Source organism: Trematomus bernacchii, unplaced genomic scaffold, assembly GCF_902827165.1.
Source record: "Trematomus bernacchii unplaced genomic scaffold, fTreBer1.1, whole genome shotgun sequence".
NCBI classification, from domain to species: Eukaryota; Metazoa; Chordata; class Actinopteri; order Perciformes; family Nototheniidae; genus Trematomus; species Trematomus bernacchii.
In genome coordinates, this window is record NW_022987581.1 from 2,532,280 (window position 1) to 2,553,476 (window position 21,197).

Below are 21,197 nucleotides of genomic sequence, written 5' to 3' on the forward strand. Positions count from 1 at the left end.
AGAGGAGGAGGAAGTTCAGAAGAGGGCAGTCCCTGTCTAAACTGCAAGAGCCAAAAAAATGAACACAACTGCATTAAGAAGGATTTTATTTTGAAATGTGGCGAGATATAAACACACAATGAAATGCAATCACTTCAAAATAAATAGCTTATTATACAACACATATTTTTACTCAGCAGGAAGTACACAGTGGTAATCAAGTAATCAGTTTAATGCTCCTGACAGCAGATCATTGGCATTCATTTTCTATTTTTACAAACTTCAAGCAACTACGGGAATAAAACTAGACTGAAAATAAATGTAGAAAGCTAGAAAAACGTTCCTGGAAACAGTCCGACACGCCTCCTTTTGATCAAGATGTGACACACCTGTATATCATCTACAGATAAACCTGAAATGTGAGTGCTTTAATACATGTATTTGTACAGTGCTACTTCATAAAGTGGTGCAGGAATGAGTCCTAAAACCAAGAAATGAGTCAGCACTTTAGGAGTTTATGTTATCGCTCATCTGGAAGTCAATTATGTTTTTGTTTGTTAGCCTGAAATAAGGTCTGTGGTTAACACAAAGCTGAAGATATTTTTGTTCTACAACATAAAATACGTCACTAAAAACCACGTTGGTGAATTTAAAAATGGCGGTTGCTAACAAGTGTCTAAATGAGACGACTAAACGTCATCACGCCCAACATTAGCCGCCTTTAGCTTAGCGGTGGTGACGTGAAGTCATGTGACCATGCCCATAAATGTTCCTTTATAGCCCAGCATTAGCCAAAATCCAATTAAAAAAATCCCATTGGCTTTTTGTTGAGTGAACCAGGTAGATGCTAACTTTCAGATCGTCCTACAAAAATATCTCATCCCTGCACCACTTGAATCTATTTTATCTACACAGTCTCTTTATTACGCATCCAGCATTGCTTCAGTTTTAAGAATCCGTGGATTGTCTCAGACTGAGTGTTTTCAGGGCGGTGAGGCAGAGAAGGAGGTGAGGGGGAGGCAGAGCAGGGAGCAGTAGGACGGGTGCAGAGGCTGAACCTGACCCGGAGACGGTTTATAGGATCTCCAGTCTGAACCACTTCCTGATTTAGAGCACAGAGACACCTCACACCTGCAGGTACAGAATATATAATGATTAACGCATGCACAGGTGCAGAACATTAGGCTGTGAAATTCAAATGTAATATCTGCTTTAACTAACACATCATGTTAACATTTTAGTATTTACTCATTTCCACCACATTTAGCCATTATCTTATGTTTGACCTATGGTGCAAATAAATGCTATTTTCCTGGTTTCTATTAGAGGCATATTAGCTGTTGTACTGCATGAAAATCAATGTTGCTGCTCATCATTGACATATCCCAGACTGTGAAGAAAAATATATTCAGCTTAGCATTTAGTACACAGAAAGTTGCATTATTTAAACATGATGATAACTGAAAAGTAATGAAGGGAAGTTTTCTACACTTCTGTATTGGCACTTATTATTGTGTTAAGATTTATGATGTACCTGGTGACACTTTGGATGAACTTCTTCTCATCCTGATCCAGACACACAGCGAAAGTCGTCCCATCTTCTCTTCCATGAACCTGCATCTTATCCACCTTCACCTCGGAGACACAAATGTGCTGCAAGCGGAGAGAAAAGAGGTGTCATATTCATGTATTCACACCACCTGTACGCTAGGCTATAAGGAACTACAGCACGGTCACATGACTTCACGTCACCACCGCTAAGCTAAAGGAGGCTAATGTTGGGCTATAAAGGAACTACAGCACGGTCACATGACTTCACGTCACCACCACTAAGCTAAAGGTGGCTAATGTTGGGCTATAAAGGAACTACAGCACGGTCACATGACTTCACGTCACCACCACTAAGCTAAAGGCGGCTAATGTTGGGCTATAAAGGAACAACAGCACGGTCACATGACTTCACGTCACCACCGCTAAGCTAAAGGAGGCTAATGTTGGGCTATAAAGGAACTACAGCACGGTCACATGACTTCACGTCACCACCACTAAGCTAAAGGAGGCTAATGTTGGGCTATAAAGGAACTACAGCACGGTCACATGACTTCACATCACCACCGCTAAGCTAAAGGCAGCTAATGTTGGGCTATAAAGGAACTACAGCACGGTCACATGACTTCACGTCACCACCGCTAAGCTAAAGGCAGCTAATGTTGGGCGTGATGACGTTTAGTCGTGTCATTTAAACACTTTAAATTCACCAGTGGGGTATTTACTGACGTATTTTATGTTAAAGAACAAAACGTTAAAATCTCTTTAGCCTCAGACCTTATTTCAGGCTAACAACCAAACTCACAATCCGCAAACCATTGACTTCTAGACGAGGGAAAGGAATTCATCAAATGCTGACTCATTTCTGGGTTTTAGGACTCATTCCTGCACCACTCTATGAGATTATGTTTGAACCCTTTACCTGGTTGTAGCCCTTTTTCGACTTGGAGCTCTTCAGGACTTCTGTCATTGTCAGCTGCAGACTTTCTATTCTTGTATCTGGACAGAAGAGATTTGATTTGCTTGGAAAACAATAACAACAAATATATATATCCTACAAAAACACATGAATGTCTCAGTTATACACACCTAGCTGCTCAGGTTTCCTGCAGGCTTTGTAAAGATTTATTGACGTGCAAACCATCTCCGTCTGGGTCCACTGACTCCTCCCACTGACAGCCACCTGTAAACGGGTGCAGATGTTGAAATACCTTAGAGTGCGTTATTGTTTGTGTTGACAGGAAATCTGTGTGCGCCAAATCAGGAAAATACCTTGTTGTAGCCAACTCGCAGATCTAAAGGAACAGCCTCCCGCTCTTTATCTATTCCAAACCTTTTGCTGGCAGCACCTACAGAAATACACATTAGACCAAGTGTGTGTGTGTGTGTGTGTGTGTGTGTGTGTGTGTGTGTGTGTGTGTGTGTGTGTGTGTGTGTGTGTGTGTGTGTGTGTGTGTGTGTGTGTGTGTGTGTGTGTGTGTGTGTGTGTGTTTGTCTACATTCTTGTGGTTGTCTGTGTTTGTCTGTCTGAGTGTGACTCACCCATGGCCTTCACCGCTCTGATTCCTGCAGAGTGTCCGAGCTCCAGAGAGTGGAGGAACACCTCCCTCCTCCTGTCTCCTCCAGCCAGGGTCAGCTGTGTGGAGGAGGAAACATTTTTATTAGCATCCCCATTAGCACTAGCATTAGTTATCTTCCTGATGTCCACACACACACATACAGGTAAAAACATATTTACACACTATACAGCGGTGCAGGGATGATGTCATTGTGTAAGCCGACCCTGAGGGTAGAATCTCCCTGGTTCCCTTGACAAAAAGCCAATGGGATTTTTCCATGTGATTTTAGATTATTGCAGAAAATAATCTCAGTGTAAAACAAGTTTATGATACTTCCACGTTTTGTTCAGCAGGATGATCTCCACATATTAACACCACTTTATGATTTCTGAAGTAAAAAGCTAATGTTGGGCTATAAAGGAACTACAGCACGGTCACATGACTTCACGCCACCACCGCTAAGCTAAAGGAGGCTAATGTTGGACGTGATGACGTTTAGTCGTCTCGTTTAGACACTTGTGAAAGTCACCAGTGGAATATTTACTGACGTATTTTATGTCGTAGAATTAAAATCTCTTCAGTTTGTGTTAAAGCTCCCATGTCACATGGCCATTTCTACTGATCATAATTCCATTGTTGAGGTCTACTAGAATAGATTTACATTGTTCAATGTTCCAAACTCACATTGGTTTCTCATACAGCATCTCTGTATAGTATGTGTATTCACTCTCTCTCCTAAATGGCTTGTTGGAGCTCCTGCCCCCCCCCCCACTGTGCTCTCATTCCTGCACCACTCTTGGGCCTATTCCTCAACTAATAACAAATTATTTTTAAATTCTATATTTGTCTTTTCTGCACTCTCAGACATATTAAATTCCAAGAAAAAATGTTTAAAAGGTATTTACTGCTGCGTCAGACCGGTGCATGTGTGTGCGTGCGTGTGCGTGTGCGTGTGTGTGTGTGTGTGTGTGTGTGTGTGTGTGTGTCTCACCTCTGCCTGGTAGAGCTGCAGCAGAACAGGCTGGTCTGCATGTCGACAGTAATAAAGCACCATGTCAGTCAGCAGGCTCTCCGTGCTGCTCACTTCCTTACAGGCAGGCTGCACACACAACAAAGTCAACATTTCAGTCAATATATCAGAACAACTTCACCCTATTTACAAACAACTTGTGAAAAATAATTTAAAACTCCTAATTTTCCATAAAATGCACAAAAGGCTCCCTGATGGAATTAAACAGGTCTGTTACATGAGCAGTTTTTCTAAATGTAAAAACTCATAAAAGGTGCCTCTTGATTGTCGCTGAAGGAATAAGATGTAAAAATAAACACTTTAACATGAACTGTTATCTTGAGTGATGTGATGCATGGAGCAGAAAGATGGCGGACCTGACGGAGGACTTCAGAGGACAGGCTGAGCAGACTGAGGACGTTCCTCTCGTACCACGAGTCCATAAGACCCAGCATGTGGGCGATATCAGTGGAGTCCTCCAACACACCACCATTACACTCCTGGAACAATAAAAGGACACAAGGGAATACAGGAATTACATTTAATTATAGTTTACTGTTAGCATGTCTGTGAAAAGTAGTATCTGTAACACCTTCTAATGAGTTTTTAATAAGAGTTCTGAATTCTTGATTCTGATTGGTAAATTTTTTGACTTTCTGGAGTCTGTTATTACTTAATAGCAGACTGTTGCTAAGAACACTCTGATCTGTTCTCTGAAGTATGGACAGTAACGTTTAACACACCAGGGGTAATTTATATTGTTATGCACAGCTTAGTTGAATACTAGATTCTGATTGGTTAGTTTGGAAATGAGTTGTCTATTATTACTTAATAGCAGACTGTTGCTAAGGACGCTCCGATCAGTTCTTTCAAGCATGGACACTACAGTAAAGTTTAAACTAGTGATTCCACACCAGGGGTAATGTATGTTGTTACACACAGCTTAGTTGAATACTTGATTCTGATTGGTTGATTTTGGACTTTCTGCAGTCTGTTATTTCTCTATAGCAGACTGTTGCTAAGGGGACGCTCTGATCTGTTCTTTCAAGTATGGACAGTAAAGTTTAAACTAGTGATTCCACACCAGGATTAATGTTTGTTATTATACACAGCTTAGTTTAATACTTGATTCTGATTGGTTGGTTTGGACATACAGTGGTCTGTTATTACTTAATAGCAGACTGTTGCTAAGGACGCTCTGATTGAGAGTCGATATGCAGTTATATCTATTAGCAGAACTGTTATTTTCAAGTTTTTCTATTTCTAAACTACTTTTGAGTCTTTTTTTGGTCAACAATATTGCATCTTGATATCGTCACAGTTGGTGTTTAATGATATCTGTGCCCTTTTGTCATGGTCTCGTCTTAGCCATTGAAAAATAGACTGTTGTACATATTCGGCTATAGTCATTTTTGTGGTTAGGTTCTTAAGTTAGAGTACCAGTACCACATTGAAAAATACTGCTCTACAAGTAAAAGTCCTGCATTCAAATCTTACTGAAGTTAAGGTACAAGAATTTACATGAAGATATATTAAAAGAACTTGAGTAAATGTCCGTTATTATATCCCACCACTGTGTTTACACTAGTTGGTCATTGGTCGGCTATTTTTATTTGATTTAGTCCGGTAATGAAGGTGGTATTTTCATATTAAGTCAACCTCATCCTGAGAAATGTTGACAAAGATGGCGCCGGTGATGATGGCTGCCGTGTCTTTTGCTCCTCTCCAACTCTGCCTTTTTTTCGCTTTATTTCAGTGTTTATTTCCAATTACTTGTATATAGACTATTCTGCACTATTTATATTATATTCTAACCCTATTTTAACTATTTTATCTGTTTTATTGTGTTGCACTGTTGGAGGAGCCTGGGACCTCAGATTTTCATCGTCATAACTAAACTGTAGCTATGTATACAAATGACAATAAAAGCCTTGAATCTTGAATGAATCTTGAATTGTTGAATACTAGGACTGGTATACACAGACACAGATGTTCTCACCACAGAAGCAGCAGATCTTGAGCTTCCTGTCGGCCCCTCAGTGGAAGTGTTTCCTCCTCCTGCACTTCCTGTCGTCCTCCCTCTGGTGGGAACGAGGTAAAACTGCAGTTTGCACGTCTTGGTGAGTCGTGGACATTTGCTCTCCTTCTGCTGCAGGTCGCTGTACGCCCTCGCCAGCCTCCCTGCCTCCTTATCTCCTCCAAACACCACCACTCGGACCAGCGTGGGCACTTTTCATGGAAAAGTAAAGTGGTTTAATTGCCAAAGATTCACGAGGGAAGTCTTAAAACAGGTTTAAATATCCTAATTCGGGGAAACAGTATTTTATCTATCCATCTATCCATCCAACCATCCATCCATCTATCCATCCATCCATCTTACCTTCCTCCACCACCCCTTCGTAGCAGCTCAGGATCGGTCTCCTGCGGACACAAACGTGCTTCCTCGGGGAAAGAGGATCCGGATGTTTGGAGAGGAACGTCGGGTGTTTGAGCTGCGATCCATTTCTTTGAGTGTCTTTAGTGAAATCGACCCGGTTGCCCATACTCTGAACTCTCCGGCAGCTCCCTGGGCTTCGTGGAGTCTTGAAGAACGAGGAGAATCGCTCCACGCCTAAGATGCTTCTCGACTTCTTCTTGGGTTTCTTCCGAAGCTTCGGCGGTCCTTCTGGTGCGTCTTCGTGCGTTATATCCTCACTGCAGTCGCTCTCCACGCCTGAAGATCCAGAAGGCGTGGAGAGGGAGTATCCGGAGTCTCTGGAGGAGGAGGAGACGAAGGAGATACGATTGTTCAGAAAGTCCACCTCTTTGTTTCCCTCGGCCTCGTCTTCTTCGTCCACGCTGGTGTCGTTTCTATCCTCCTCTTCTATTTCTGCTTCCAGGAAACAATCCGCAGCGGAGTCCATGTCGGAGTCCAGAAGGCTGTTCAGAAAATCTGCAAGAATGGGGAGAAGATTTGAGAATTTCTACGGGTAAAGACTATCTACTTCTATTCTATTTTATGGTATTTACTTGAACTATTTTATCTGTTTTATTGTGTTGCACTGTTGGAGGAGCCTGTGACCTCAGATTTTCATCGACATAACTACACTGTAGCTATGTACACATGACAATAAAAGCCTTGAATCTTGAATATCTAGAATGCTTGATTTGAGATTGTCAGTTTATAATTGTTCCCCTGTGCATTATACAGTCAGTGTAACATGTCATGCTTTGTGATTTGTCTTCTGCGTGTTGTCCTTTGTCTCACTTAACTTGTATTTAACTGGACCAGTCTTGTATTAATAACCTGATTGTTTGTTGTTTTGTGTACCTATATATCTAGTGAATAATGCAACATTTGAAAAGTGATTCAAATTGACTTTATAACCAATAATATGTACAGTATGTAATAGTATGGAATAAAAAACAGACGTTCAAGGTTTTGGGTTAATCTTTAAAAATAATGTTATAGTAAATTATCTTATAGTAAAGTATAGTTATAGAGGTATTTTGATCCATATATGTACTTGTATACAATTTCTTATATGGATTTTAATTTATTTTTTATGTATGTGTTAATAAGTATTTTCGCTTAGTTTGTTTTCAGTTTGTATTATTATTTTATGATTTAAAGTATATTTATCAATCACGAATTTATGAATTAATTATTTTTCATTTCATGTTTTAGTACTGTATTATTGTTTCAGCCCCTGTACATTGCTTTGCTAAATTCCTATCTTGAGACTTGAAACAATATATATTTTGTATTTGTATTGTTATATTTGAAATTGATCATACATTTATAGTTTTTTTTTACCATAACATTTGAGGCTGTTAACCAAAAACTATTTAATTGGATTACTCATGTAAGGGTTTTCTGCACTTTGTTCTAACTAACTTGGTTTTCTTGTACTTTGATATTGATTAGTTTAATTTATTACATGGCGTAGTTGAATACTCAATTCTGATTGGTCAATTCTTAACATGTGACACGTTGTTAATACAGTAGTACAGACCGCTGTCAAGACGGAGCGCTGGACGTCAGATAAATGAACAGAAGAAGGCAGAGAGGAAGTAAACAAACACTAACAGAAACACGGTATGAGCTCTGTAGAGTTTAAGGACTTGTTAGTGGATCAGAAACTGTGAACAGAGTTGGACAGTGCTGCCGTAAAGTTGTTGTTGTTGTCGCAGTTCCAGCCGTTGGTGCGCCGTGGAACGGAGTTTTTTTTTTCTTAGCGGAAGAAATACGATCATTTTTAAGTCAATAAAATCATTTCAATTAATATTGGGAGTCAATTCCTTAGTTTGTTTGGTATATGGCCGTGTAATAAGCGGGATAATGTGCAGAGACTTGGTCATTATGGGGAAAAGAACACCCGACAGGCTGATCAGGAGCCCGACGCGACCGCCTCGCTGCACATTATCCACATGCACATTATTATTATTATATTATTATAAATAAATAAAGATAGGCTATAGAAACTTACCAAAGTTGTCGTTTTCCCAGGAGCATGTGTGACATTTGGGTGAGGGCAGCACGAGAGTCTCAACATTTCCTAAAGAGAAAAGGTCATGTTAAAGAAGTACTAATGTTTACGTCAGTGTTTCTCAAAGTGTGCTCCGCGGTGGTAACATTTCACATTTGAAATAAATACATTATAACTTAAAAGTGTTTCTCAAATTGTTTAAAAATGACTAATAGAGGTGGCAACATTGACACGTAGTCAATGAGTGCGTTGGTGTTCGGATCAGGGGGCACAGGTTCAAACCCCACTGCAGTCAGCATGTCGTTGTGTCCCTGAGACACTTCACCCCAAATTGCTCCTGTGGGGATTGTCCACAGTATTGAGTATGTAAGTCGCTTTGGATAAAAGCGTCAAACAAGTAACATGTAATGTAATAATAATAATAATGTAAACAATGCTAAATAAATGGAACTGTGTAAATAATTAACTTATGTTGTGTTTAATTTTGAATTCATGTTAAACTTGGGCCTGCAACCATAGTTTTACTGTAGTTTAGTTTGAAAATCCACAGCGGAGCTTTTAGCATTTCTCTCAGTAGCCAACGATCTGTGAGTCTGGTGGACATAAACTCCGTAATAAATGTAGTCTACATTTCATATGAGGTGTAAAACCTATGAGCATTTTAAATCACATATGAAGGAAATGCTTGTAGAATCTGTAGTTGTATTTGTATTGTTGATTTAATGTGTGAACGAGGCGATATAGAGAAGTTAAGCTGTCATTATTAGGCTGTAATTTGTTATATACTGTTGGAGTGGTAAACAGGCCTATTGTTTTTGGATATTTCGGGAGTTAGGTGGTCCATATGTGTTTTATTATTGGTTATCTATCTATTTTACGTTTATATCATTTTTACCAGTTTCAGTGCAGCCTTCAGGAGAAGTATTGATGCTCTCTCCTAGTCTCTCCATACTCTGGATTAAAGTAGTCCTAGCTGTACTGAGATCAGCTGTAGACACTGCGTTCTCCATGAGATTATTCACCGTCTCCATCAAATACTCCAGCTCTCCAGGCCGCTTACTCTGCAGGAACATTAGAGAAAGGTTGTTTTAGTTGAGGAACCTATTAACTGCATTTTGACTGGTGTATCATAGACTACATGTAATGTGAGTCCATGTAAAAGTAGAAGTAATCAAATCTTGTACTTGAGTAAAAGTAGAAGTACTCAGATCTTGTACTTGAGTAAAAGTAGAAGTACTCAGATCTTGTACTTGAGTAAAAGTAAAAGTATTCAGATCGTGTACTTGAGTAAAAGTAGAAGAACTCAGATCATGTACTTGAGTAAAAGTAGAAGTACTCAGATCTTGTACTTGAGTAAAAGTACTCAGATCGTGTACTTGATTAAAAGTAGAAGTACATAATATTTCTGACAAAATGTAACAAAGTATAAGTTGACCAGGAGTGATACCAACTTTTATTTAGGTCTCAATGTGTGCATATGTATAAAATGTGTCTGTTGATTGTGTATAAATAGGTATATACATATTTTTAAACATATTTATTATTGTATTCGGGATTGTGGGAAACGGTATTTGATCTCTCTGTCTGTACACACAAACTGAAAGATTGACAATAAAGTTGACTTTGACTTTGACTAAAGAAGCCAGAACAGGTGTGAGGAGGTGGGTCACCTGCAGGGCGCAGCGGAGCGTCTGCAGCTTCTGATTGGATCCCAGAGCAGCCTGGAAGGCGTGGAGGATGAGGAGAACAGAGAGGTCTCTGCAGGAGTCCTGGCTGCTGATCAGCTGATCTGAGACGGATCGGACCTCCGGAGGGACGTCCTCCACCGGACCCACCAACAGCACCGTCCTGATAACATATGACACACACTAGTCAAGAGCAATTGTTGGGAAAATACTGAATGTCCTCTTCCAATCTGAGAGTAACATGATAACAAAGGTATCCCAACTGTAGCTGTGTACATGACAGGATGTATGATTACCTAGAAGAGCATCAGGACTGTTTGAGGCATATGATAGCTATGTGATTAACATGATGATTCAGCCTCTATGGAGATAGACATATGACAAGCATGATCATTTCTGACGTGGAGCTAATCTGAAGTAAACATTGAATACTGCTTTCTATTCCTCCATCTTGTGACTGTGTAACTCCCTCTCTTGGATATCAGCATGTGAAGGACACTGTTCAGGAACTAGTTGATGCTCTGTATGTGATGACTACTTCCATTCTGGAGAGGATCAGAGATACATGGATCCTGAGATTGAAGCTCAAGCCGGTGACGAGTGAGATCTTTCAACAGCAATGATGTGAAAATACTATTAAACAGATCTCAAGTGAAGTTAAGAGCCTTGATTAAGGGCCGTTAATACAATAAATGTAGCCAATTTGAATAGCTTTTAATGTCTTTAGGTGTGAGAGGACTTACATGGTCTTGGAGTGGTGAATCGCAGGGGAAATGCCCTGCTCTGACTGAACCAGTCTTTGAAATGAAATACCTGAAACAAAAGGAGGAAGACCATTCAGTATACTGTATCTCAGAGGGTAAACATCGCCCCCCTGTGGTCACACTGATACATGGTTTTTCTTACATAGCCCTTTCAGATTAACCTCGAACCACCAATTTAGGACTCACATCTATAATTTAGAAATGTCCTTAAAGTTGTCTTGAAAAAAAGTGACAGACTGAAAACAAAGTTAATATTTCTGAGCTACTTTTTTGACGTTTTTTTGTTTTGTGATTTTCATTTTGGCCACAGTTGCTGAAGTGCTAATGTGTTCTGTGTTGAGTGCATGGAGACATCTGAACTTACCTCACCAGTTCTTGTGGCCATACATTTATATCCCTACTTATCCTGACATAAATAACCTGTTTTTCTCATCTACATCTCTTCTATACATACCATTAATTTAAACCATTACCATAAACCCCATACTTGATCGCCAATCCTTAAATGAACACACAGGACGGACATTAGGTTTATTTTATTGCAGCACAGTCACCTGGTGCTCTGAGCTCCTGCTGCAGGACGCTCAGCAGCCGTTTGCTGGCCGAGCTGCAGGGCTCCGGCCAGGTCAGGAAGCTGTGGAACAACAGGTAGGCTTCCTGCAGCAAAACCAGGTCTGCAGCCACGTGAGGGGCCTGAGAGAAACAAGGACCCAGAGGCTGGAAATCAATGGTTTTCTGAGTGTGTTTTTCGTTATTAGCCTGCAATAAGGTCTGTGGTTAACACAAGGCGAAGAGATTTGTATTCTACGACATTGAATACATCAGTACATACCCCACTGGTGGATTTAGAAATAGATGTTGCAAACAAGTGTCTAAATGAGACGATTAAACGTCATCACGCCCAACATTAGCCTCATTTAGCTTAGCGGTGGTGATGTGAAGTCATGTGACCGTGCTGTAGTTCCTTTATAGCCCAACATTAGCCTCCTTTAGCTTAGCGGTGGTGACGTGAAGTCATGTGACCGTGCTGTAGTTCCTTTATAGCCCAACATTAGCCTCCTTTAGCTTAGCGGTGGTGACGTGAAGTCATGTGACCGTGTTGTAGTTCCTTTATAGAGTGGCGAAGTCCCTCCCCTTCCGGTGGAGCCCCATGGGACCTTATTTCGGAAAAATTATGTATTGAAGTCAATGGAGAGAAAGATTATCTTTCGATCCCGTTTGAATTGTGCCACGAATTACACATATGATGTTTGTCAATTTAAAAGATAATTTTGCAAGTCAAAAAAAAAAAAAAGTGTCGTAAAACTGTGAAGTAACACATTTGTTTGTGTGAAACGCTAAATGAACTACATCTCTGGTCAACAACACACGTGATATCACCAAGATGGCCGTCACTACTGTCTTGTCAACAAAACGATTGACTACCCTCACTATCACCACAATGAAACACGTCCTGAAGAATGTCATGCAAAGCTGCCTGCCTGCCTTCCTTTGATTCTCTCTGAACTGCCTGGTCGTTTTAATGTTTAATGTCAACCATTTGTGCAGATAGCATGAAGTAGAGAAGATCGCCGATGCTAACGTTAGCGTTAGCATTTCTCCCCCGGGCTTAAATGGTGTATTATAGAATGATCACACCGGTGACAGTACTATTCAAAGGGTTCACGAAATATGACTACTACTCTTACTGTTTAACATTTTGGGTTACTTAATGTTACTTCATGTTAAGGCTAATAAAAATGACAAGGCTGTAATGCTAACTAACGTGCTAGCTACTAGCTAGGTAGCTAACTTGATCCACACACTCCTCTTTCATCAGACGGGAAGCGAAAGAACGAGCAAGACCCATTGCTGGTATAATAACAACCTGGTACTAAGCACACAGGCATCTTGTTAAAGTTATCTTATCTTAGCCAGCGCCATATAGATAGATTATATCTATATGGCGCTGATCGTATATATACGGTATTATACGTATATCGTAGTGTCTCAATTGTGACATCACTTACGCGACTCTGGGATTTGTAGTCTTTCTAGTTGCGTATTTTTCATAGTCTTATATTTCAACAGTTTTACGACAAACTGTGACTTTTTTGACATGGAAATGATTTTTTAAGATTGACAAACATCATATGTGTAATTCATGGCACAATTCAAACGGGATCGAAAGATAAGTTTTCTCTCCCCATTGACTTCAATGCATAATTTTTCCGAAATAAGGTCCCATACCCCGGAAGTAAGTGGGAGGGACTTCGCCACTCTATAGCCCAACATTAGCCACCTTTAGCTTAGCGGTGGTAACGTGAAGTCTTGTGACCGTGCTGTAGTTCCTTTATAGCCCAACATTAGCCGCCTTTAGCTTAGCGGTGGTGACGTGACGTGATGTGATCGTGCAACCCAGTCTCACGGCATTTCGTGTTATAGTCACGAAATTAATTTAATCTATTGATTCGTTTTCACCATCACGATTTTCCTATTTTTCTCGTGTCACAGAGAACGATTTTAAAAGCAATGTATTTCTATTGGTAGTATGTTTCGTGCCTGCACCACGTCTTTTTGTCCGGTCGGGTCTTGGAAGACCGGAAGCTGTGTGGTTCATAAAAACATTTTCTTACTCAATATCAAATTGTAATTGTATAATGTCTGACTTTTTTTGCCGTCCGTGAGGAAAAGAAATGGGGCTCAGAGCCTCAAATACTGAAATCTGTATTTTTAAAATCTTTTTTTCTTTCTAATTTGTTATTATTTACATTGCTTTTAAAATCGTTCTGTGTGACACGAAAGAAAATTGGGAAGTCTTGTTGGTGAACACGAATCAATAGATTCATTTCGTGACTATAACACGAAATGCCGTGAGACTGGGTTGGATCGTGCCATAAATTGTAGTAACAGTACATTTAAAAAATAAAATCCTCTTACTTTAAGCAGGGTAGAAGAGAACAGGAGGGTAAGTGGCACCACCAGTTCATACTGACACTCTTCCAGCACCTGCAAAAGACGGAAGAATCCTGAAATTAAACCTGTTATTCCTCATATAACTCTCTGGAAAATGATGTTGTTGTTTTTTCACCTCCTTTGTTTTCTTCAGTATTTTCTGCAGAAGTATGAGGAAGTTGTCTGGATGTCTCTTCACAAGTTCCTCCAAACACCAGCGGTTAATGCACAGCCCGGCTGAACAGACAAACAGAAACACTTATTTCTCCTTTTAGCTTTCATTCTAGTGTCAAAACACTTTAAATACAAAAACATAACTCACATTATGAGATGCAGAGAGAACAATGGTTAGGCCACTTCTCTTTGTGGCCAAAAGTGTAGATTTAGTTGTTTTAGTAAGTCGTTGACAATAAAACTTGCACTAAAGAGGACAAATTATGCTGATGTTCAGGTGTATATCAGTATGTAGTGTCTCTACTTTAAAGAGTCCTCTCCTGCTGATGTTCAGGTGTATATCAGTATGTAGTGTCTCTACTTTAAAGAGTCCTCTCCTGCTGATGTTCAGGTGTATATCAGTATGTAGTGTCTCTACTTTAAAGAGTCCTCTCCTGCTGATGTTCAGGTGTATATCAGTATGTAGTGTCTCTACTTTAAAGAGTTCTCTCCTGCTGATGTTCAGGTGTATATCAGTATGTAGTATCCCTACTTTAAAGAGTCCTCTGCTGCTGATGTTCAGGTGTATATCAGTATGTAGTGTCTCTACTTTAAAGAGTCCTCTCCTGCTGATGTTCAGGTGTATATCAGTATGTAGTGTCTCTACTTTAAAGAGTTCTCTCCTGCTGATGTTCAGGTGTATATCAGTATGTAGTATCCCTACTTTAAAGAGTCCTCTCCTGCTGATGTTCAGGTGTATATCAGTATGTAGTGTCTCTACTTTAAAGAGTTCTCTCCTGCTGATGTTCAGGTGTATATCAGTATGTAGTGTCTCTACTTTAAAGAGTCCTCTCCTGCTGATGTTCAGGTGTATATCAGTATGTAGTGTCTCTACTTTAAAGAGTTCTCTCCTGCTGATGTTCAGGTGTATATCAGTATGTAGTGTCTCTACTTTAAAGAGTCCTCTCCTGCTGATGTTCAGGTGTATATTAGTATGTAGAGTCTCTACTTTAAAGAGTCCTCTCCTGCTGATGTTCAGGTGTATATCAGTATGTAGTGTCTCTACTTTAAAGAGTCCTCTCCTGCTGATGTTCAGGTGTATATCAGTATGTAGTGTCTCTACTTTAAAGAGTCCTCTCCTGCTGATGTTCAGGTGTATATCAGTATGTAGTGACTGCCTGTGCTGCAGCACCTCTTTTCACCCTCTGTCTGAAACCAGAGCCCAGTCTGCTCTGATTGGTTAGCTGGGCGGCTCTGTTGTGATTGGTCAACCGCTTAGAGATCCCTTGGCTTAGCCTATCACGAACAATGTGTTGGAGCGCTAGCGAATAGGTGCGTGAGTGTTACATAGTGATGTCATAGTGATGGGAGAGAAACTCCCTTTAGCCTTTCCAGACCATTTACATGCACTAAAACCTATTTAGCGCACTACAGGGAAAAGCCAAAAAAGCCCAATAGTGCCTCTTTAACCACTGATACTCCTCCACACTCTGTCACCTATCTATCTGTGTCACCACTTTCAATTCCCGTTTGTCTTTGAAAGATGGACAACATGTTCCCTTTTTGGTATCTGTAACAGGTTTGAAAGCTTCATTCAATGGATGCTAACATCATTTTACTCTGCATTTGACGCTACTACGTGGAAGTGAATGTGAACACGTACATATATAAAACTACTGTTTACAGAAAAAAGTAGTAAGGATTATATATTATTCAAGAGAACATGCTAAAAGAATATTTACACTTTTAAATGATTGTATATGTATGTATAAATGTAAATGTAAGTAGGAATAACTTGCATAATGATTTAAAGGACAATCATTGATCAGTAAGGGGTTGGAATTAATAAGCATTTGCTTCCTCCTGCTCCCTTTCGGACACATGATTTATTATTATATTAATATGAAGACTTTTTTTGTTGAATATATAAATATTATCATGAATGTGGATAAATACTGTATTTTAACAATACGGTATTCTGTTTTTCACATTTGTTATTTATTTATTTTTATTTATTTTTAATCTGTTCGAAATAAAGATTGAAATGAAAAATGAAATGAAATGTATTTACAGACATTGTTGGAGAAATACCTGAGGACAATCATAGAAGGATATTTCATTCGTAACATCAAGAAGCACGCCTTGCCTTTCTGTGCTTGTATGTCCTGCATTGTACCTGTGGTTTTACAATTACATTATACTGTTCTCCTTTATCCTATCTGTCCTATTTCTTCTTGTCTTTCCTCCTTTCTTCCGAATAGATGCTTGTGATGTTTTGTGCTTTTAGGGTGTCTATTATCATCTGGCAGCTGGAAATTAACCATGTTGGCTGAGAAGGCTGCCCCATTTACTCTTTTGTGTTAGAGTTAATTAAAGGGGACTGTCCAGGAAACCATAAACTGATAAACTAAACTTCATTGATTTGAATCAAACTGTGAAACAAAATGACTTAAGGTTATTGATTTAAATGTGTTTAAGTTCAAGAAAATCTTTGAAGAAAGAATGATTAGACTTAACAAAGTGTCAGGTTATTCATTTCCTTAGCTAACGCTCATCTTGATTCTTAATTTTTCTCATTTTTTAGAGGTCTGTTTTGATTGTGAATTGCAAAACAATACGGCAGTGTGCTAACCTTTCTCAACAACATTGGTTTCAACTTATCATTTGTACTTTTTACCACATGTAGTTTTCTCCTGTGGTACATTATGTATTTACAGCATTGTTTTTGTGTTATGTTACCATTAAAAGCAGATATGAGTCTTACCGTTCCACAGTTGTTTATCCGGAGTGTCGATGCCCAAACCACAGAGGCAGCGCTCGAGGACATGCTGGATCCGATCCTCCGTGCACGAGTTCGACTCCATCTTCATCATCATCTTCTTCTGCTGTGTGAACATCCACAGGAGATAAAAACCAACAGGAAGTCCTAAAATAAAAATAAACAGAATTACAGCCTTTGATTGTGTTCCGGGAAACCTAAAAAAAACTTCCTGTTATGGCCGTTTCCAGCACTTTATGATCATTATTGTTCCTCTCAGGAGACAATCAAACACAGGGTAGAGTTAACGGCTCAGTCGCACTAACAGAGATGCAAAAAGAGATATGTGAGGGCAAAGACATGGTGCCACTTCCTACCCCAAGCTGTGAGTGAGTCACAGACTGTGGCTGCAAACCGGAGATGAGCTGGTCCAAAACATCAGTCACAACTCCTACTTCTCTACTTCATTCTTAAAAACCTCTGCTGACACAACACTTCGTATGACTCAGAGCAGGGATGGAAATGAGTCTTGCACAAGCGCAACTTCCCATTTTGGGGTTTTAACAACAGACATTTAGCTAAGTTAGAGCAACAAAACCCAATCTAGAGTTATGGACAAAACAAATTAGCTTTCTACAGATCATATGACACCTGTGGTTAGGCTGCATCTGATGAGAGACGAGTAAAACCACTCTGACCACATGATGAAATAGAACATGTTCTGAATTTCACTGGGGAGTTTTATAGGTCTCCTATCATGCTATTTTTAGGCATATATTATGGGTCGCAGATATACAAAAATATATAAAAAACATGTCTATGAAGTGTTTTGCTCTAAATACCAAACAGATCATGCATTCTAGACATCCCTCATACCCCTCTATTCCAGTCCAGTTAGAGAACTGCAGGTTCGGGGTCCTTAGCTTGAAAAAAGAGGAGGTGGAGCTTGTGCCTGCTCAGAATTATACGAGGTACAGCTAAATTCTGCCATATCATGTTCCAAACCACTTCTAGGATTATTTCTGAAACAGTATGGAGCTCAAAGGCTTTTTCTCTCTCAGGTTTACCACAAGGTGAGTTCCTTTTTATTTCCAGCTTTTTTTACACATGCTCTCTCCAGTACAGGTTAGCGATGCTTGCTAATGTAAACAAAGACCATATTACATCCAAAACATTCGGGCATTGTTTCTGATAGCAACGTTTCTGATTGGCCCGTGGGTGTAAAGCCAGCCCACATTTCAGATATTACGTCATATCGGCAAATCTGGATCAGCTCCGTTGTACCCCCGTTTTTAGAGATTTGGGTGCGGAGGAAAAGAGAGAGGGTTTTGTTTTCTGACACTTAGTGAGTTCCCTGACACACCGGGGACACTTATGGCGCATTTCCACTACACGGCCTCGCTCGGTATGGCTAGGCCTCGTTAGGACTGGCTCACTTTATGGCGCATTACCATTACAGTTTAGGAACTGGGGTAGTATCTATAGTAACGCAGTGTAGGCGGAGCCGTGACGTCATCTTCAATGAGAACCCCAGAAAAACAACACAGCCGTTAGCTGTTAGCACTCAGAGCTCACAGCTCCTCATATCTGTTCAGAAACTAGACAAAAGTTAAACAAGTACACACCACAGACTGTCTGTGTCATGGCGAATACAGTCGCTGCTTTATTTATGTCTGTATAGGCCGTTGTTGTGAGTGTGGACGGTCGGAGCATATACTGCGTTAGCTTAGCCAATCTCCATTTAGAAAACACGCATTTTAAAAGGTGTTTCGCCTGCCGTCTGTCTGCAGACTTGACAAAGCATTAATTCATGGTTTTTACTAACCGGTATCAGTATGTTGTTACTTCGGCATCATTTTGAAACGTGTATTACAATTAAATCACGGTCAAATATGTCCATCTTGTTGTAGTTGTAGCCCCCTTGCCAGCGATTCTCTCTCTAGTTTAGCATACTCAGCCCGACTCAGCCTCGTTGTTCCTGGCCCTAGAACCACGATTTTATGGGGCCAGAAAAACTGTGAATTAGGACCCGCCGGCCGGTACTAGGCCAAGTGGAAACGCAACCAAAGACGGGCCGCTGACGTCACAGCTCTCTTAAACGGGGCTCCGCGCTGTAGTGGAAACGCGCCAATAGTTATGTATAAAAGACATAAAAAAGTGCATTATAGGTCCCCTTTAAGAATATTTCTCCGCCAATTTGCAAAGAAAGGTTTCAATAAGACTGCAATGAGATTTACCTCTTGATAAGAAAGAAGCTTTTCCTCCTATTTGGCTTCCAGGATGTCGATGTGCATTAGGAAGCAGCGATTGTGCCCAGCTGTGTTGGATGTGTCGTTGAATAATGTGTTTAGTGACAGAACTGGAGAGCTGGGGTCACCTGGGCTCGCCAAAACAGGAAAAGGCCTACAGGGAAATATTAATGAGCCGTTAAGAAAGGACAATGAGAGAAGCTGCACCTCAAAATAAAGCCTATACACAGTAGAGTGTGTTCACAGCTATAGTTATCCTACTCTTCATTAACAGTGACCGTCAGCTTTTACTGTAAATGTGTTAATACAATTGATAGAAGATAAGACTTAAATGATTTGTTTCAATCTAACTGTTGAACTGTTCATCCATTACTTTAGCTAGCTATTTCAACTCATTCATTATTCTTTAGCTAACTATATCATCGGTTGAAACCATTGAACAGTGATGAACAGTATATCCACAGTTTTTAGCTAACACTTTAAAATGATTATTTCCAACACTTTTAGCTAACTTTTTTAAACTGTTTTTATCCATTACTTTAAGCTAGCTTTACCAACTGTGCATTCATCACATTTAGCTAACAAGTTGAACTGTTTGTCCATTACATTTAACTAGCCATTTCTGTTTAAACTACTTAGCTAGCAAACAATTTCAGTATTCACACACCCCGAATTGCCAAAAATGTAGTATTCAAAAGTTCCAGCTGACTAAATACCCTTGTTGTTACTCACTTTAGTAGCCTAGGCTAAACACACATGCACTAGCAGGGATTATTCTAAAAGAAGCAACAGTAATATAACAGTACAACTATTTTAAGATTCTGCAAAGAATGAAATGACTACAGCACACTGAACCATGAACACATACAGCTCATAATGTGCAGCAGGCAGCAGCTCGGACTACCTGTCATATTCAGCTTCTGCAGGCAGCAGGACAAATGGATTAATTGTCTACTGAGGAAGCAGGTGTTACTCCATTGTTTGTTGTCAGGCTATTTTGTCTAGGCCTGCCATGCACTGTTACTGCCACAATGCAAAATCATTGGTCTCTATTGGATGGGTCTTTTAAATGCATGTGTTGCTTTGATTGCACAAAGTGGGGGAATAGTGGAGATACTTCTGGTGTACAGCTGCCCTTTACTCTTTACAAAATATTGCATTATCTTATCTTTCAAAAAGGAAAAAGATATACAAATGAGACTCAATTATCTGTTAAATACTTTGCCACGTCAAGCTGCTTTTAAAAGAAGGGGAACAGGAAATCTGCAGAGCTTGAATGACACATTGCAGTTAGAAATAATGGAAGTTATGCAACAGAATCTTGTTCCTGCTATTGAGAGACTACATGAATAACTGTGTTGGCTTCTCTGCACCACTGACACTAAGACATGTAATGCACTGTAAGCATGTTAAGGCATATGAAGAGGTTAAATATGAAGACAAATAGATATAAGTCTTACCAATCTACTGCAGTCATCAGTGTCCTGTATCATCCCAGATCAACCACAGCAGAGCAGAGGGAAACCATTCAGAGGCCACATCCTCCTGGGTTTGAGCTCTTCAGAAATAGACCCTCCGACTCCACAGTTCGAGAGTCTGTGCTGCAAAACAGGAACTGAAGGAGTCTTTAGGCCGAGGTGGTTTACATCACATAATATAATGTCGTAGGAGGAGTTTACGTGACATGATATCAATCATTTCACAAGAGCTTGTTTAGTGCAATATGCGTTGTCTGGTTCTAATCAGAGGTGGGGGAAGTACTCAGATATTATACTTGAGTAAAAGTAGAAGTACTCAGATCTTGTACTTGAGTAAAAGTACTCAGATCTTGTTCTTGAGTAAAAGTAGAAGTACTCAGATCTTGTACTTGAGTAAAAGTACTCAGATCGTGTACTTGAGTAAAAGTAGAAGTACTCAGATCTTGTACTTGAGTAAAAGTAGAAGTACTCAGGTCTTGTACAAGTAAAAGTAGAAGTACCAGAGTGTAGGAATACTCTGTTACAGTAAAGTCCTGCATTCAAAATGTTACTGAAGTAAAAATAGAAAAGTATTATCATCAAAATATTAAAATTAAGATTTCACCTCACTAA

The 21,197-nt window shown here is 39.8% G+C and overlaps 1 protein-coding gene across 3 annotated transcripts; it reads right to left on the reverse strand.

Annotated features, from left to right (window-relative positions):
* Window positions 1–69: 69 nt before the first annotated feature.
* Window positions 70–20,711, reverse strand: LOC117479948 (phosphoinositide 3-kinase regulatory subunit 5-like). 3 transcript variants are annotated; one of them, XM_034127051.1, is made up of 20 exons: window positions 20,568–20,711; window positions 19,096–19,261; window positions 16,865–16,985; window positions 14,084–14,184; window positions 13,933–14,001; window positions 11,568–11,706; window positions 10,993–11,062; window positions 10,235–10,412; window positions 9,460–9,625; window positions 8,565–8,633; window positions 6,476–7,027; window positions 6,095–6,324; window positions 4,473–4,595; window positions 4,078–4,185; window positions 3,070–3,163; window positions 2,800–2,876; window positions 2,617–2,710; window positions 2,450–2,526; window positions 1,514–1,632; window positions 70–1,110 (listed from the first exon to the last, which is right to left on the reverse strand). In XM_034127051.1, the coding sequence occupies exons 3-20, from the start codon at window positions 16,974–16,976 to the stop codon at window positions 963–965; spliced, it is 2,526 nt and encodes an 841-aa protein (XP_033982942.1). In that variant the 5' UTR covers window positions 16,977–16,985; window positions 19,096–19,261; window positions 20,568–20,711; the 3' UTR covers window positions 70–962. The 3 variants fall into 3 exon arrangements, with proteins under 3 accessions (XP_033982942.1, XP_033982939.1, XP_033982941.1); XM_034127048.1 differs by having other exon boundaries at window positions 16,865–17,026; XM_034127050.1 differs by lacking the exons at window positions 19,096–19,261; window positions 20,568–20,711 and having other exon boundaries at window positions 16,865–17,198.
* Between the last annotated feature and the right edge of the window lie 486 nt (window positions 20,712–21,197).